Source organism: Aedes albopictus, chromosome 2 (genome assembly GCF_035046485.1).
Source record: "Aedes albopictus strain Foshan chromosome 2, AalbF5, whole genome shotgun sequence".
In the NCBI taxonomy this organism is placed as follows: Eukaryota; Metazoa; Arthropoda; class Insecta; order Diptera; family Culicidae; genus Aedes; species Aedes albopictus.
The window spans coordinates 322,637,916-322,657,686 of record NC_085137.1 but is presented as its reverse complement, the minus strand read 5'-3'; the positions used below and the strand labels follow the sequence as shown (position 1 = coordinate 322,657,686).

The window sequence follows — 19,771 nt, the reverse complement described above, 5'->3', positions numbered from 1 at the left end:
ATTTCCGAAGGAGTTCCTGGAGGAATCTCAAGATTCATTCCTGATGAAATACAAAGTTCGATTTCTGAGGGAATTCCAGGAGGATTTTCCGAAGAATTCTCAGGGGAAATACTGAAGAAACCGCTGAAATTCCTGAGAAAATCCTGAAGTCCTGGATTAATTCCTGCGGGAGTTTCTGAAGGAATCTGAACAAGAGTTCTTCTAGAAATGTTTAAAATAATCTCGGAATTCGTTTTTGTAAGAACACCAGAAGAAATTTCCGGTGAATCCCTGGAGGAACTCTTGAAGTAATTTCTGAAGCAACTCGATGAGGAATCCCGGAAGCAAGCCCCATGAGGAACTCTTTATGTAATCTCAGGAGAGCTTTCTTAGCGAATACCTGGAAGAATTTTTGTAGGAATATTCCTGGATAAAAAAAAAAATGAAGAAATCAATGTCTGCAGTAATTGTTGAAGGAATACTAGGATCCCTAAAGGTTTTTTTGTACAATTTTTTTAAGTAATTCTTGGAGTGTTTTTTGAAAATCTCTAAGTAAAATTTTCTAAAAGAATTTCTGGAATACATTCCTGCAGAAATACTTCGAATCATTCCAGATGTAATTATTGAAGCAATCTCTAGTGGAATTTTGGAAGGCATATATGGAGATATCCCTGTAGAAATTTCTGAATACCTGCAGAAATACCTTAAAGGATCTCTGGAGAAATTCCTGAAGGAAACTTCGAAAAAAGCACTGGAACAATTACTGGAGGAACCTCTAAAGATATCTCAGGACAAATCCCCGAGAAAATGTCTAGTGGAATCCCTAGATGAATTCTCGACTGAATTTCTGGAAGAAGCCAAGATGGAATTCAGTAGCTATGGAAAAAAAAATCTTGGAGGAATTGTTCGTACTGATATAGTTTACAAAACTATGATCACATCTGAAACAGTCATTTTGATTACTCAAAACTACAATACTGATTTGCATATTCACATATCGGGCGCCCATCCCGCTTCAAATTCATCTCAGGTCAGGCCCCCCCTGGGCCCCCTCCAGGAAAAAATCCTAGTTACGCCAATGGCTGTAGTTGAAGAAACGGTCCTTAACTCTCAACATGCACATCCTTGCGTTGATCGGCTGCCACCCGATCACACGTTGTCGCATCTTGCCCAACACTATAAATCCTGTTCCCAGTTCATTGATGGTGCCACAGCTTTGGTAGAAGGTAGCCGCTCGATGCCCGCTTTTCAACACTTTCTGTTCAGTCCAACAAAGTTCCAAGTTGTTCCAAGTTTCCAATCGTAGTCCTTATTTCGTCGCGTGGGTTTTCACGATTGTTTTGGATTTTTACGGGTGGCTTATTGGGCCTACGCCAACACTCCTGTCTCGCTGGAGGGCCATCGTGCCAGAATAGACGCTATTTGAGCCGCACCTTCTTGATGAACAGACGCTCGGGTCGTACCTCCTCAATCTAGCTGAAGTAAGAAGGACAACAGTGCCCAGGCTGCACTTCCAGCTAAGCACACAGACACAACTCTTAGCCTGCGGTCTTTGTCATCGCTCGACCCGTGGAAGCATGAGGTAGGAACTTGTGAGGACCACAGCTATGTTGGACGCTCTCCTTATCGACTCACCGTTTTGCAGTTTTTGTTATGAAACATAATTTTAACAAATATTGCGGTGGTGCGAATGAAAAGCAAGTTATTTCTACGATTGTTGCCATCCTCAGTTCATTCCGGTTGGTCTCTAAGCGGTTTGGGTGTCGAAAAGCACCAACTCAGAACTTCCACAGTTAGCGGCTGCAAGAGGAGCTACTGTGGGTGCGAGTATAAGCGCAATATCAAACTGTTTTGCATTTACAGTGCACATCACTGTGACATTTGAACACTTTTTGATTCGACATATGTCGAATAAGCGGGGTACGAATTAAAAAGTGTCGTATTAAAGTATTCTGTACCAAGCCTTTCACCTTCAACTTTCATGAGGATCATTTCACCTGTACGAGCACGTCTAATACTGCGTACGTCAGTTTCCAAATCATCGCTCCTAATCGCCTTCAAGACATCCGAGTTCTTGGACAGTTCAGTTTTGATGACGACCACGTCACCCTCCTCACGCTTGGCACCTGCCCTCCTACGTTTCCGAGGCCTGTTGTTCCTAAACTCTTGCGGTTTCTTCTTCTTGTTCCGCTCTTCTTTGGTCCAAGGGGCGTCCTCCCCTTGACCCGCTCTAATTTGTGCTTGCTGTGGACCAAGCAGTAGTTGCAACCCCCTGTTCTCTGCAATCCAGAACGAGCCGACCTTTTCAGGCCCACCCGTCATGTTTTCCGGGACGCCTAACTGGAGTCTTACTGAGCAGCCGTCAGCCTTGCGTGCACCGCCTGGTAACTTCTCACCAGACGGCTGCCTCACACGCTTCTTCGATTGCTTGTCATCGAAGAAAAAAAAAATCCTCTATGGAGGAATTTCTAAAGAAATCCAAGGATGGCTTTCTAATGGAATTCTTAGAAAAGTTTCTATATGAATTTCTAGAAGTAATTTCCTGGGAGCCCAAGAGAAATTTCTAAATTGATTGATTGATTTGTCTTTATTAAAGAGACATTCAGCCGGTTCGTCTTTACGAAATTTCTAAAGAATTTCATGGAAGAAATCTAGCAATCTAAATGAATTCCTAGTGAAATTGAGGAAGGAATCACTGGAAGAATTTCTAACACAATTCCTGAAGATAACTTCCGAATGAGTTACAAGAGGGCTTTTTAAAAGAAGTCGTGTAAGAATTTCTGAAGAAATTTTTGGAAAAATGTATTGGGGATTTTTGGAAGATTTTCTGATAAATACGTGGACAAATTTCTGGTCTACACAAAATCCCTAGATGAACTTCTAAATAAAAAAGTCTAGAGACATTTCTAAAGATTTCTTGGAAGAGTTTCTGAAGGAATTTATGCAAGGCTTTTTCAAGAGAATTCTCGAAAGAATATCATTTTCTAATATTCGTTGTAGTTTCTTGTACTCACGATATTTTAGCTCTCGAATCTCATCTTTAATTTTATCTACATGGATTTCTGGATAGGTTTTTTTATGTAAATAAATATAAACATTTGCAAAAGAACTTCATTATTACATATTTTCCATTTTAAAAAGAATTATGCTTTTGGTGTAAGAGAATTGAAATACATCTTCCGAAACTTTAAGTGGAATACGGCCATAATCACTTTTATCCCCCAAAGCTAGAAAGAAAATTTACAACCATTGATAAGCGTAAAGTTTATTCCCTTCTCTCTGGCCCCTATCCCTCTCTATTCGGAATGCAACTCTACGCTTCATCTCTTTTGTACGTACAACTGCTGTGGCATTTCCATTTCCTGCACAGCGGTGTGGTGGGTGGTGAACCGAACCAGACGACACGATTCGCTTCAGGGATAACAACTTTTCCAGTAGGTATCACTCCCTACACCTTTACTACAATCATCGCCGGATGCCGGTACGCATGATATCAACAAGTTGTAGTCATCCGGCGCGTCGTCGGAAACCGCAAAATGAACACCGTTCCGAATCCTTCCGATTCGGTCCGGGAACGGCGCATGCGTCGTGCTGATGGACCGTTCACCGGAATTCATCCGAAGGATTTGAACCGGTACAGGGATTCCTTCCTAGAACCAAACTTGCACCGTATTAGTTTCGTTTCGGATTTTCACTCGATAGGATGTGTCTCCGCGTTCGCTGCCTCCGCCGGAAGTGGGGTGTGTTCAGTGATAAAAAGTGAACCAATTTGACAGGGATCACCCCGGATAGTGGGTGGGTGGGGGATAGTGAGTTGGGGCTTGTTGACAGTCGTCTGTCGTCTTCAGTGGAACGGAAAGCTTCCGCAGTCGATATCCTGCGGTCGTTGGAGCACGACGTGTTGATCTGCTTCCACTTCGGAACCAGTTTGAACCGAACTTGGATAACGGATGCGGTACGGTTAAATTAAAACGGTGCTGAAGTCTCAAGGATACACACATGCACACATGGAGTGGTGGTGCTACAGCAGCGTGGAAGTGAAAGACTGCATTATTGCAGGATTTTGGATGGGGTCGTGCGGTGAATTAATAATTTAGCGCCCTCCTGATTGGCGTGTCCGCCGCGTATTTGTCGAGTGGAGGTGATTATCCAGTTTGTTTCCGTGGTTTTACTGAGTTGTTATCGCAACCGAAATTCTACGCGGCATATGTGGGGAAACCAATCAATGAGTGGAATTCGTTCTGAATGTGTGGCTTTGGCGAAGCTGATCGTTATGCGGTGTTAGTTAACTAATTGAAACTAGTTGCTATGGAGTGCGGTGGAGTGCGAGGCCGGTGTATGAACATTTCAATAGCAGAAGGATTAAACATGCTCGATAAAGCCACAGTAGAATCCTATGGTTGTGAATAAATGGAAATGCGATGACTTTTCTGAGCGGGATATGTGCTTAGTAATTCATAGAATATTGAAAATCTGTAAGTGCCGTAGTGTTTTCGGATTCGAACGAGAAACAAATTCAATCGAGAAAGTTTAAAGTTCATTATGTTACAGTCAGTGTGTACTACATAGATAATTTACAAAAAGGCAGTACAGATTAATTTTTTCTCGAAGATATTACATTAAAAAAAAAGAAAATCAGCAGTTTTAACAATCTCAACTACAGTTGTCTAGAATTTTCTCATAATTTACCCATTGTGGGCTTCGTGGCCATGCGGTTAGAGGCGTCAATCATCTAGGCGTTTCGTAAGCCTCGGAGTGTGGGTTCGATTCCCGCTTCAGTCGGTGAAAACTTTTCGTCAAAAAACCTGTAAAAGAATCCTAACAGGAATCACTACAGAATTCCTGGCAATTTTTTTAAGGATTCTCTAGAACAATTTCTGAAGATACTACTCGAAGTGTTTCTAAACGAAACTCTACAGGAATTGCTAAAGGAACTCCGTAAGCAATTTCTGCAGAAACCTCTAGAGGAATTCCCTGATATTTCGTTAGCAATACAAAGAGGAATTCTTGGATGCATTGCATTGGTCGAGTTAAGTAACTGAAGGCAGTCATAGATATTTTTAAAGGAATCCCCGGTAGAATTTCTAGAAAAATCTCAGGTGGAATTCCGGAGTTAGTGTAGAAGAAGTAACTGGAGAAATCCCTGCAGAAATTTCTCGATACATCCCTAGAGGAGTTACTGTAGAAATTCCCGGAAAAAGTTCTGCAGGAACTTTATGAAGTAATCCCAGCCGGCGTCCCTGAAGGAATCCCAAGAAACACATCTGGAGGCATCGCAGTAAGAATTCCTGGGAAAATTTTATGGGGAAACATCTGAAGATATTCCTACAGAAATCTCTGGAAAAACTTGTGGAGGTAGCCTTGGAGGAGTTTCTGGAGGAACATTTGCAGAAATTGCAGGAAGATCCCAAGCCAAAATCCATGGAGGAAACAGCTCGGACAAATGTTCCAAATTATTTTTTGATATTTATTTGAAGATTCCAATAAATATTATGAATTTTGCCTGTGAATAACCTAGGAATTTTGTCATAGATTTTAGAAATAGGAAATTATAGAAATACCTAAACAATAATTCTTCCGAGGATCATGATTTTCTCCACGGATTCCTCGAAGAAATATTCTAATAACTGCTGAATAGATTTCCTCATGAAGTTCTGCAGACGTATCTTCAAACATTTCACTAGATTTTTTTGCAAACGTTTGTACATATGATTTCAATACACACTCTATTGAGCTCTGCTAATTTTCATTCTTTTGCCGAGATTTGCACAGCCGAGCGTTCGGAAATCGCATTTAACTGAGATATCAGCAAAAAGTCAAGTTTAGTTATAGCAGCACACATGGGTACCGCTAGCATGAAACATTAAATGTCAGGCATTTTGGAGAGATTTCAGAAAATAAACTTTAACTGAGATTCGCACAGCCGGCATTCTGCTTTAAGTCCGAATTTATAAATTCTAAATTCTAAATTTTAAAATTCATTCAGAAATCCAATGATTTTTTTTATCTGAATTAACGAGATTTTTAGTCCTAGGCTAGTTCATCTCGGGACCCACGCTTTACTTCCCTTCCGAAGGAAGAACTCACATTTTGCGAGTTTGTCGGGAGTTGGATTCGATCCCAGGTCCTCAGCGTGATAGTCAAGTGTTTTAACCATCACACCAGGTCCGCTCCAAATCCAATGATTGATCCAAATCACTTCTGACAATTTGCCTTTGAATTCCTACAGAGTTCTCTAAGAATTGCTTGAAAATTCCTCCAGTAATTTCCTCCGATATTACTATCCTTAAAGAATTTGTTCCAGAGTTCTTTTGGTGGTATTTTTTGTGTAAATTCTCAAGAAACTGCTCTAAGAACTCATTCAAAGATTTTTCCAAGACATTAACCGCATTCCCTTCAATAACTTCTCTATGAAGCCCTATAGATCATTACGGAAAGTCCTAGTAGAAATATACAGAAAGTCCTAGTTGCAATCGATTGTTTAGAAGCTATGATTTCAGCTAAGTGAGAAATGCGTTGCAAATTCATAAAAAATAAGGCAAAACTAACTTTTCTCTAGAAAATCAAAAGATTAAACTCATCGCTATACTTCTATGAACTAGACCCGAGCAGAGGACTCCTCTGCTTAGTAGTAGTGCGTAGTACGAAATCACATAACCTGTTTTTATATCTTGTTTTGTTATTATTAAATTATAAAGCCATAGCTTTTCCATAACAAATTTTGTTGGACAGTTACATTTTGTTATAATCAATTACATTTCAATAGCATGTTTTGTTTCACTACAAGTTTTGTTATTGATTTACGTTTGGAAGTTCTGGAGAAACCCTTAGATAAATACCTGGAGAAATCTTCAAAAGAACTCCTGTCGCAATCTTCTTAAAAATTCCAAAAGTAATTGTTCTGAGCAATTATTTGAATTCTTGACAAAATTTTTTAAAAAACACATGGAGAATTCTTCGGAAAAACTTTTTTCTAAGAAATCTTAAGATGAAATTCGGAACAAATGATCACAGGAAATTCCGAAGAAATCCTTCGTAAAATTTCTGTAGGAAACAAGTTCCCAGAAAAAAAAAATATTCTGTGAAGTATTTCCAGAATCCCAAAAATGTGTTGATTTCAAAACCGTGCTCCGAAAACAATTATAGTAGTTTATAAATAACAGGTGAAAGTCGAAGCTCGTATTACTGAAAACATAGAAATTACAAAAGTTTAATTATATTGCGCTGTAGTAAACCAACTTAAAATCTCTTAGAATTGAATAAAAAAATTGAAAATATTGTTACTCATGTTATTGGCAGATTTGTGGGGCAAAGTGAATTTTTTTATATAATAAGTATTACTCACCTAGTAACGATTTTGATAATATAACAAATGTTGCTCTCCGATTATTATCAATAACATCCCAAGCAGCACCTGCAACATCATCCAAAATGTGGCTTTCAATGCTTTGGTCTTAATGAGTTACACTGAAGGCACACGAAACTTCCATCTTGTCAATTCAGTTGCATTTAAACTCCGAATTTCATGTAGTTTCGGCTTTGTTTCATAGAAATTACCAAATACCTCGTGTTTGACATCGATTTGTGGAGGCGGAGCTTACATATTCCACAAAAGTGATAAAACAGTCAGCTTGCATTAAATGTGTTATGTTACAGTCATCCAACATCTAACTCTGGTTTGTTTGTTCGGATTATGTTTCAAATGTGTTACGAAAAACTTCCGCGTCTTTTCATTTGACAGTTCTCTAACTTGTAATAAAGAAGGTGCAATGAAGTAACAAGTAACTGCAGTAGCTTTTATGGTATGTTGAGCAGCAATTTTGGCAGAGCGTTAAGGTGAGTAGTTAATACTCCTGGTGTCCATGGTTCGAGTCTGGACAAAACCTTTTTTTCTATTTTTTTTGTTATGCCCTCTCATACAAGTTGCATAACGATTCAGAAGCTGCGCTTTTTGAGTTTCAAAGAAGAAGCAATCGTGTTCTATCGTCTATAAAACGAACAGTGAATAAATTGCACTAAGGTTGCTGTTACTGGCTTTCAAACAAGTCGTGTTGCTTGGGATATTAATATCAAAATTTGTTATTGAAATATTTTCCGAATTCACTGTTATTAAGCTGTTATGGAAACTAACAAAACAATTTATTAAAATGGATTTCCAGGAACATTTTTATGTTATGATATTTGTTATTTTGCCGCTTATGACAGACAAGTTAATAACATAATATGTTGTGTTAATAACTTAAAAATTCTGTGGAGCGGACCTGGTGTGATGGTTAGAACACTTGACTATCACGCCGAGGACCTGGGATCGAATTCCACTCCCGACAAACTCACAAAATGCGAGTTCTTCCTTCGGAAGGGAAGTAAAACGTGGGTCCCGAGATGAACTAGCCTAGGGCTAAAAATCTCGTTAATACAGATAAAAAAAACCCGGACAATTTTCCAAGTGTTCTTGCAGGTACCCGTTTAAGTATAGAATTTTTAGAAATAATTCCAAAGATTTATAGGAGACTTTTTAAGAGATACTTCCAGGATTTCTAGAAATCCATCTCCAGAGATTCATCCAGTAGTTATCCATTAGTTCCTTCATAACCGTTTCAGAAATTGCTCCAGAGGTTTCCTCAGGAGTTACTCAACCAATTCATGCAGTTAGTCTGGCATCTTTCAGAATGTCTAAAATACATAAAAAAAATATTTAAAGATTTCTCCCACTGATTCGTTTAGGAATTCTTGTAGTGTTTCTTTCAAGAATTGCTCCAAGGTTTCGTTCAGTTGGTATCCAGCAATTTATCCAGAGATTTCAGAAACAGTGCACAATTCCAAAAACTTATTTAAAAAAATTGGTTTAACGAAATAGGTTATGTTGACAAACTGACCACAAATATTTAAATCATACTTTTGCATTGTTTTAAATTTCTTTTTCATTGTTGATTGGATATTGGATATTGGATTGGATATACATAAAACACTTTCATTATGCATCCATGTTTTGAACACTGTTGGCATAGCCTAAACGATTAGCATGACTGCCAGAATTATTTTTGATTTCTATCAAGTAGAGGCGCACCAGAAGTTTCAGGAGCAATCAGGGGGTCATGCGGATATTCCAGGGAAATGAATGAGGTTTCAGAAGGTAAAATGATTTCAACGGATTCCCGGGGTGTTTCACGAGGTTTCAAGGGTCTCAGGAGCATTCCACAGCTATTCCAGGGGGTTTCAGGAGCATTCCGTGGATTTAAAAGGTTTTGAAGGGGTTTCAGGGGCGTTCCTGGGAATTTCAGGGTTATTTAAGAGGGTTTCAAGGGATTATATGGGATTATATTTCATGGCATTCCAGGCACGTTTGAAAGTGGTCTAGCAGGTTTTAAGGAGGTTTAGACACGTTCCAGGGGTTTCCTCTTGATGTTTTCCAGGGTGCTCCAGGGGATCCCAAGAGGTTCCAGGGGGTCTCTGGGGCGTTTCATGGGATTTCAGGGACATTCCATGGTGTTTCAGAGGGTTTCAGGAATATTCCAGGGGCGTTGAAAACGTTTCAGAGGCATTCCAGGGAGTTTCAGGGGTGTTCTAGGATTTATAGAGGATTTCAGAGGCGTTCTTTGAGGCTCAAGTGGGTTCCAGGAACGTTTTTTGAGGTTTCAGAGACGTTTCTGTGAGTTTCAAGGTGTTTCAAGAACGTTCCAGGGGTTTTCATGGGTTTTCAAGAGCGTTTAAAGAGATTTATCTAGTTCATTTATTTGGGGCTCAGTCGCTTTGCGGAGCCAAAATTCATTTTTTTGTATTTTATGTTCAAATGTATTTCTTGAACAACATAGTTAGTATGGAACGGGGCCAGGATACTCGTGGCAGCTCGAGATTAGTTGGTCACATATGCTTTTAGGATGGGCGTGGTAAGGACCGGGGGTTAGGGTTCTCTGAAGCTCATCCGGGAGGTATAACGTAATGGCGTATTCGTTGTCTTCGTAGTGATTCAGCACCGGATTGTAGTGGAGTTTTCATCTGCCGGATGGCAAGGAACAACACAAAGATAAAAACAGAAGGAAAATAAACTGGGGTTTCGAGAGATTTATTATTATTGACTTTTTATTATGGGGAAATTCAGCCCGAGGCTGGTTCAACCCAGTACCGGTTTTTTTGTTGTTGATAAAAAATCCCCAGAACATTTTTGAAACTCTAATGAAAAATTCCTGAAACACTCTTAAAAGACCCAAGGAACCCCTCTGAAACCCTTCTGAAATCCCCATGAAACTTGAAAATTAAAAACTGAACACCCGATAGAAATTAAATTGAATGTAAGATGACAAAGATATCAACAAAGCAGTTAACCATTTTTTACTCCAAACTTGTAGCTTACGCATCATGTCGTTTGGTTTGATTTTTTTTTAGTAAAGAATCTTTTGAAGTTCTTTTGAAGTTTTTCTACGAAATTCCCCATGATTAAGAGGAGCAAATGATTGCAGAAATATTCACAAATTATATGAACACAACTAAATCCCGCGCTGCCGGAACTCTTCTGTGTATGTGTGTTGCTTGGAACATTTCTGTTCCTCGAGAGACTAACCCTATCCAATCTTTTCAGCCAGTTTTGTCTCAGTTTGCTTCTTCTTGTTTCCTATGAAATAAATCAAAATCGTACATTCCTCTTGCTTTCGTTTTCCTTCCAGAGATTAAATCAGACGAAGAATCATTTTGGAATTTTTACAGTGATTTCTCCAAGAACTCCTCCTGAGATTTATCTTTAGATTCTAACATGGATTCCTCCAGGGGCTCCTTCAGGCGAGGACACACCCAGCAATGCCCTTGGGGATATCTCCAATGATTTATTTTGGGAATTTATATATTCTCTAGAGATTTTATCAGTGATAGCTCTCGGAATTTCTCCAGGGATTAATTTAGGAATTCCACAGGTAATTCCTCAAGATTGATTATGAAATATCTGCCGTATTTATCCAGTGTTTTCTTCAGAAATTGCACCAAAAAGGGCTTCTTTAAGTTAAGTACTTCTGAATGTAAACTAAAATCATTACAGATCGGAGTAATGAAGGACGTTTCCAAATTCGTCCTGAGAACAGTGACTGTGTAAGTTATTGGATATTAAAAAAAAATTGGTTTATTGCAGCTTCCGGAAGATTTTTGGACATGCAATCTACATACTTTTACCTACATGTAATGGTATTACGCCGAATCGCGAAAACAATTTGGGGTGTTGTTAGCCTTTTTTCAAGAATGTTCAGAAAATATGTGGAGCAATCATAATTGTAAACCCTGATTTTGTAAAAGAACTCATATCGCCGATATGCGTTTAACCAGTCTCACTGAAGTTTTGCCCTAGAGGAGAGCCAGTTATAGTTGGGGGTATAAAGGACAGACTTGTTAGAATCCCAAAATGGTCGCCACAATGGCCGACTTTGGCACCTACTCACGATTTCGAGCGCACAAATCGCTTCGTAAGCAAAACCAGAGCACCTGAGCTTCTTATTTTAAGCTTATTACAAGTGAGCAAGAACAGAATAATAAAATGCACTGTTGTTTGAAGTTTGCTTCCTGAGATTTGTGCGTCTGAAGTTCTGATGCACTGTTAAAGCGGGATTTCAAGACGTTTGTCCTTAAAGCGATTAGGAATAACAAGTTGTAAAGCTGGGATTCCCAGCCTGGGAATGAAATCATTCGCTTATCCAGCAGAAATTTTACTAAAAAAACAACTCAATTTCAAGTGAATTGCAGGAAATAGCAAAACATCCCGGTTCAGAACAGTCATCGCTTTTTTTTTATCGAAGATGTGAATTATATTTTTTTAATGGTAACTGTTTTGCAGTCTCATTAGTGAACGGACGCTGATAATCAAGATCACTCATAAACGTAGTGTGGTGGTGATAATCAAATTAAAATGTGACAAATTGCGATACCCGATGCATTAACCATGTGGAGCGTTAAATCAATATCTAATTACGAGTGAAAAAAAAAGCCGAGGAGATAAAAATTAATAATAAATTGAGCTCAATCATATCCGCGGCTCAAATATTCCCGAATGGTGGTTTGCGGTGATCAGCAGCGCAATGCAATCGCTGGCCGTGGGGAAGGAGGCGCCGTCGTCAGTGAGTGATTGCGCCCACCGGAGTGCACCTGAAATGAAAATAATTAAAAATTCAAATTTTACGAGCATCGTGCTGAATATTCATGATGAATCTGTGTCCTGCCGCCTGTAGAGCCCAAGGGACCAATCGCCGCTGCTCCAGCTGTGGTAAAGTGCACCTGATGGATTATCGTTAAAAAGCTCGGCCACTTGATGCAATTGTGCAGCGGAATTATCGCTTTCGTGTAGCTTTCATTAGTCCACGCCGCGTCGCGCCGAGTGAAACGTGAGTGAATGCTATCCAGGAGGAATGGACGAAATCTCGCGTATTTCCGCTTCCGGCCCAGGTCGTCATCTCCCAAACGGTCGCCGGTGTCGAGTGAATGAATGATGATGATGACGCAACTGGATTTCGGTCGAGGCGCCTAGTGGCTGAAACAGAACGGGCGACAGTTGAAATGATTGATGAAGCAAACTACGCTCTGTGTTGTGCAAATAACGAAACAAATAATTATAAATTTATGCTGAAATTAATTTGATTGTGTCCGCGGAGCCTATCGCTCGTTGCGTCGTGCAATTAGTGCCCGTCTGTAATTCTCTTTCAACTCGCGACTACTCTGCGCTACTATTTAGTGTTTCCAATAATCACAACTGTTGAATAAATGATACTCGAGTCTCGCTAGTTCTGCCGTAGCGAGTGAAGAACCTATCTTTCCACCCCCCATCAGTGTTCGACAAATCTCAGTGTTATACCCGGAATCAAAATGACCTCCCCCAGGAATAGCGTCTGCTGGCGGTTCGTGCTGCTCCAGGTGCTGAACCTACTTCAACTTTCGCATGGATACTTTGACCTGTTTCTCAACCACTCGGAAGTAATAAAACTAATGGGTAAGTAAGCTCTCGTTGGCGGTGGTACTTCCCCTCCCACCATGCTAAATGGTTGTTCTGCTCCCGTTTCCGTTGTAGTCGATATTATCGTGGGAGTTTGAGCAACAGTTTTTTCCCGGTCGTAGTTACGTTGGTGACGGGGGTAATCAATTGGAAGTTATGGTCTTTCGTATACCTTTGTGAGGAGTTTCGTGTAAAGATGTACGAGGAACATTAGATGTGCTTAGTGAATATCTATTAATCTTAGTTTTTGATAATTGAATCGAGTAGAAATAACTGTGGAAGTTGGCCAAAATTACATGCTACATAACTTTGTAAATAGTAGTAGCATTTATTTAGTAAACTGTCTATGCAAAACTTTTATAAGTTTACTAAATTTTAAATTATTGGAGTTTTAAGTTTAAAAAATCCTTTAGAAAAACTCCTGAAAGTATGCAATTTTCATACTAATTATGTGATTACTTACGAAAAGTATAATCTTATACCTCCCTGGGTTAGTGGGTTGGTGTCAGGCCCTGCGAGCCAGCCGTAAAAAAGACTAGCACCGGAAAATCAACAAGAGAAGAATGCGAACCGATACCAATGGCGACGACCACAGCGACGAAAAGGGACTTGTGATTGGAAGCTCGGTACGTGGAACTGCAGATCTCTCAACTTCATCGGGAGCACCCGCATACTCGCCGATATACTGAATGACCGCGGGTTCGGAATCGTAGCGCTGCAGGAGGTGTGTTGGACAGGATCTATGGTGCGAACGTTTAGAGGTAATCATACCATCTACCAGAGTTGCGGCAACACACGTGAGCTGGGAACAGCTTTTATAGTGATGGGCGACATGCAGAGGCGCGTGATCGGTTGGTGGCCGATCGACGAAAGAATGTGCAGGTTGAGGATCAAGGGCCGGTTCTTCAACATTAGCATAATAAACGTGCACAGCCCTCACTCCGGAAGCACTGATGATGACAAAGACGCATTTTACGCGCAGCTCGAACGCGAGTACGATCGATGCCCAAACCACGACGTCAAGATCATCATAGGGGATCTAAACGCTCAGGTAGGCCAGGAGGAGGAATTCAGACCGACGATTGGAAAGTTCAGCGCCCACCAGCTGACGAACGAAAATGGCCTACGCCTCATCGATTTCGCCGCCTCCAAGAACATGGCCATTCGTAGCACCTTCTTCCAGCACAGCCTCCCGTATCGTTACACCTGGAGATCACCACAACAAACGGAATCGCAAATCGACCACGTTCTGATTGATGGACGGCACTTCTCCGATATTATCGACGTCAGGACCTATCGTGGCGCTAATATCGACTCTGATCACTACCTGGTGATGGTTAAACTGCGCCCAAAACTCTCCGTTATTAACAACGTACATTACCGGCGGCCGCCCCGGTACGATCTAGAGCGACTGAAGCAACCGGATGTCGCCACCGCATACGCGCAGAATCTCGAGGCAGCGTTGCCGGACGAGGGTGTGCTCGATGTGGCCCCTCTAGAGGACTGCTGGAGTACAGTCAAAGCAGCCATCAACAACGCAGCCGAGAGCACTATCGGGTACGTAGAACGGAGTCGACGAAACGATTGGTTCGACGAGGAGTGCAGAGCGGTTCTGGAGGAGAAGGATGCAGCACGGGCGGTAATGCTGCAGCATGGAACCCGACAGAATGTGGAGCGATATAGACAGAAGCGGAAGCAGCAGACCCGTCTCTTCCGGGAGAAAAAGCGCCGCCTGGAAGAAGCGGAGTGCGAGGAAATGGAACTGCTGTGCCGTTCACAGGAAACACGCAAGTTCTACCAGAAGCTCAACGCATCCCGCAAAGGCTACGTGCCGCAAGCCGAAATCTGCAGGGATAAGGACGGGAGCCTCCTGACGGACAAACGTGAGGTGATCGAAAGGTGGAAGCAGCACTTCGACGAGCACCTGAATGGGGAGGAGAATGTAGGCACGGAGGACCAAGGCAGCGGAGGAAATGACTATGTTGGTGCAGCAGAGGACGGGAACGAACCAACTCCCACGCTGAGGGAAGTAAAGGATGCCATCCACCAGCTCAAAACCAATAAATCGGCTGGTAAGGACGGTATCGCAGCAGAACTCATCAAGATGGGCCCGGAAAAGTTGGCCACCTGTCTGCACCAGTTAGTAGTCAAGATCTGGGAAACCGAACAGCTACCGGAGGAGTGGAAGGAAGGGATAATCTGTCCCATCCACAAGAAAGGCGACAAGTTAATGTGTGAGAACTTTCGAGCGATCACCATTTTGAATGCCGCCTACAAAGTGCTATCCCAGATCATCTTCCGTCGTCTTTCACCTAAAGTAAATGAGTTCGTGGGAAGTTACCAAGCCGGTTTCATCGACGGCCGGTCGACAACGGACCAGATCTTCACCGTGCGGCAAATCCTCCAGTAATGCCGTGAATACCAGGTCCCAACGCATCACCTGTTCATCGACTTCAAAGCGGCATACGACAGTATCGACCGCACAGAGCTATGGAAAATTATGGACGAGAACAGCTTTCCCGGGAAGCTGACTAGACTGATAAGAGCAACGATGGACGGTGTGCAGAACAGCGTAAGGATTTCGTGTGAACTATCCAGTTCATTTGAATCTCGACGGGGACTACGACAAGGTGATGGTCTTTCCTGCCTACTATTCAACATCGCCCTGGAAGGTGTTATGCGACGAGCCGGGCTCAACAGCCGGGGTACGATCTTCACGAAATCCAGCCAATTTGTCTGTTTTGCGGATGACATGGATATTATTGCTAGAACATTTGGAACGGTGGTAGAACAGTACACCCGCCTGAAACGTGAAGCAGCAAAGGTCGGACTGGTGGTGAATGCGGCTAAGACAAAGTACATGCTGGTAGGTGGGACTGAGCGAGACAGGACAAGCCTTGGCAGCAATGTTACGATAGACGGGGATATTTTCGAGGTGGTAGAAGAATTCGTCTACCTCGGTTCCTTGCTAACGGCTGACAATAACGTGAGCCGTGAAATACGAAGGCGCATCATCAGTGGAAGTCGTGCCTACTATGGGCTCCAAAAGAAACTGCGGTCAAAAAAGATTCACCCCCGCACCAAATGTACCATGTACAAGACGTTAATAAGACCGGTGGTTCTCTACGGACACGAGACATGGACGATGCTCGAGGAGGACCTGCAAGCACTCGGAGTTTTCGAGCGACGGGTGCTAAGGACGATCTTCGGCGGAGTGCAGGAGAACGGTGTGTGGCGGAGAAGGATGAACCACGAGCTCGCTGCACTCTACGGTGAACCCAGCATCCAGAAAGTGGCTAAAGCTGGACGGATACGGTGGGCAGGGCATGTTGCAAGAATGCCGGACAACAACCCTGCAAAGTTGGTGTTTGCTAACCATCCGGTTGGTACAAGAAGGCGTGGAGCGCAGAGAGCACGATGGGCGGACCAGGTGGAGCGTGATCTGGCGAGCGTTGGGCGTGACCGACGTTGGAGAGCTGCAGCTGCAAATCGAGTATTATGGCGGCAAATTGTTGATTCAGTATTATCATGAATTTGATGTTAACTAAATAAATGAAATGAATAATCTTATACATAATATTGAATATTTAAAGAATTTTTGATAATGAAATCGGGTTTATCGAACTAGAAACATTTATTCGAACATTTTTATTTATTTGTCGTCAATCAATACGTAGACCAAATTTTACAGTAAAATTTATAATAAATAACGTCTGTAACAATGAAATTCTTAATTTCTATTTTCACCTGTCTTATTGCCTTGTGTATCTTGAAAAGAAAACATGTTTAAGTTTCGATCTATTCATTGTTATATCAATTGCTTCACAATAACTATTATAGCACGACATCATTCTATTAATAGGCCCATTAATGCCATAATCAGTTCTTTGGTATTTAATATAAAATAGATTCCTATTTCTTAGTTGACGAGTGGGAGCGTAAAAATTTAGATTTTCTAGCATAACTGCGCTGTCGACTTTCTGTGATATAACATCGTTGATGAAGGTTATCATGGCAAATTCTCTTCTTTTTTTGAGACCAACCAAATTTATTAGCAAACATCGCGATTCATAAGAGGGCAAAGGTAGTGTCGTCCAGCCAAGCTTACGAAGCGCAAAAAGCAAAAACTGTTTTTGAACAGACTCTATACGATTTATATGCGTTTCATGATATGGAGCCCAAACAATACTACAATATTCAAGAAGTGGTCTAACATATGTAACATACAATGCCTTGATTGTGTAAGGGTCATTGAAATGGTAACTGAATCTCTTTATGAATCCTAGCTTGTTACTTGCTTTGTATATGATGTTGTTGTAGTGATCATTAAAACACAATTTAGAGTCAAGAATTATACCTAAATCTCTAACCTGCTTACATCGTTCAACTGGTATTTTATTAAGGTAAATAGCTGTTGGCTCAACCGTATATTTTCTTGTAAATGAAATAGAAACGCATTTTTTAACATTGATTTCAAGCAAGTTTTTCTGACACCAGTTATGGAAAACATCTATTTCATTTTGAAATACATCAAGATCTGCTGAATTACATATCTCAAGAAACAGTTTCATATCATCAGCATATATTAGAACATTGAGGCGATTCAAGACACGTTCTACATCATTGACAAATAAAATGAACAATAGAGGACCAAGATGAGATCCTTGTGGTACCCCGGATGTAACCTCAATTATTTTTGTGGATATACTATGTTCAAATCTCACTCTTTGGGTTCTATCGGATCGTTGATCGTCCTTTGAAAAAACCATGTTGATTACAAGTTATTAGACATTTGACTTGAGAGAATATCTTGTCATTGATTATTGATTCAAATAATTTAGGGATACAGGATAAAATGGCTATTCCGCGATAGTTTTTAATATCAGATTTTTTACCTGATTTAAAAATTGGGACTAAAAAAGATTCTTTCCAAATATGCGGAAGATAGTTGGACTTAAGAGATGAGTTAAATAGCCAGAAAAGTGGTTTAACTAGCTCTTTCGAAAGTGACTTCAGAAGGACTGGTGGTAGACCATCTGGTCCAGCACTCTTAGAGGGATCTAAGGTTTCAAGGCGCTGTAAAATCTCAATAGGAGATATATTATCTACTGCAATGTCTTTGGTCGGTTCTGGAAGGAAAGAGAAATAGTCGTAATCTCTTATATTATTTTCATGAGTTGTATAAATGTTCTGGAAGAAATCGGCGAACAAATTACTTATATCATCTGAATTATTTCCCACCTTTTCATTTAATTGCATATTTGATGGAAAGTTGCTGGATTTTTGTTTGTCTTTTACGTATTCATAAAACGATTTAGGGTCTGACTTGATATTGCTTTCAATTTTGTTGATATGGCTTTCATGTGCTCTTTTAATCTCTAAGTTTAACTGATCGCATATAGACAAGTAGAACGCAAGGTTTGAATCGTTCCTATTGCGTTTGTAGGCTTTATGAGCCTTTTGTTTTCTATTCTTAAGATTTACTATGTCATGATTGTACCATACAGGTACTCTATGTATGTTCACTTTCTTCCGCTTTTTAGGAACAGTCTGTTCAATTATATCGAAGATAGTACGATAGAATATATCGACACCCTGATCAATGTTTGAGTCACGAATAAGAGTCTGCCAATCTATACAGTTCAGTTTTCTTTTAATGAGCTCAAAGTTAGCATTTTTGTAATCGAAGCTTGGTTCGAAAAAATTGTCATCAGGCCTCACCGAGGTACTATGTACGAAAATGGAAAATTCAATTGCGGTATGAATTTTTTCATTTTTCCATAACGGGCTTAATGATTCTGTCACACAAAAATCATCAATCATATTAGTAAAAAGTAAATCTAAATAGGAATTATTCTCATTTCTAATATGATTGACTTGATTGAGACCAATTTCAGAACTGTTTTCGAAAAGGCATTGGAGTGTTTCATTGTCTCCCACAATTGGTATCAATAGAGAGTCATTTTCGTCATCAATAACAAAATTTACAGAGGGTTGATTGAAATCGCCATATACGTGAATATTTGTCTCTGGACTGAACTTTGAAATAATTTGCTCAGCAATAGTGAAAAATTTTAAGTATGACTCTTTTTTAGCATTTTCAGGTGGAAAATATACCGTTGCAAATATATGAACCTGATTCCCTATTGATGATTTGACCCAAACATGATCAAATTCTTTACACTTGCTGGTTGAAATTTGCTCCGACTCGTAATTGGCACTAATTGCGATTAATACTCCTCCGCCAGATTTCTTATTAGCTACTGCTTTGTCACGATCATCTCTAAAAACGTTAAATCGACTTCCAAAAACTTCCTCGCTACTTATGCTTTCGTCCCAGCTCGTTTCTGTACCTAATATGACAGAGAAATTACTAGCGGCAACCTGCCTATATATTTCATTAACTTTTTTGGCGCCTTTCATTCGGTTAAAATTTTGGCAATATACGATAACCTCTTTACTAGAAAAACATATTTCTGACTTACTATTATCCTCTTGCGAGTATTGCGTCCTTAGTATAGAAAAATCGGGTCCCTCTGTGATGTCCTGGATGATAACGGTTGCATCATGCTCCAAGACTCATCTGCTGTATGTCGGGAGCCACTCGTCTGAATTGAAGGGTTGAGAGTCTCACCCTGTCTGAATCGTATAAACTGGCTGTTGGTTAAAACTGCAGGAGGTCCAGCGAATTGACGCTTAGCTGCTTCCAAAAGTGCTTTGTCAGGTGGTGTACTACCGCCTTTCGTCCAAATGGTACTGCGCTTATTATTGATGTTGTTGTCCACGTTTTTGTTATAGTTGAAATATACATTATTATAGTTATTGTCGAAA

General features: G+C 40.6%; 1 protein-coding gene across 1 annotated transcript in view; it reads left to right on the top strand.

Moving 5' to 3' along the window:
- Positions 1-3,199: 3,199 nt before the first annotated feature.
- The window catches only part of LOC109403065 (tyrosine-protein kinase Dnt), a 305,015-nt gene continuing 288,443 nt past the window's right edge, over positions 3,200-19,771 (top strand). The window contains exons 1-2 of the mRNA XM_062852383.1: positions 3,200-4,120; positions 11,792-12,937. Of these exons, the coding sequence (XP_062708367.1) occupies positions 12,814-12,937 (124 nt within the window). The 5' untranslated portion in view covers positions 3,200-4,120; positions 11,792-12,813. The remainder of the gene's footprint in view (positions 4,121-11,791; positions 12,938-19,771) is intronic.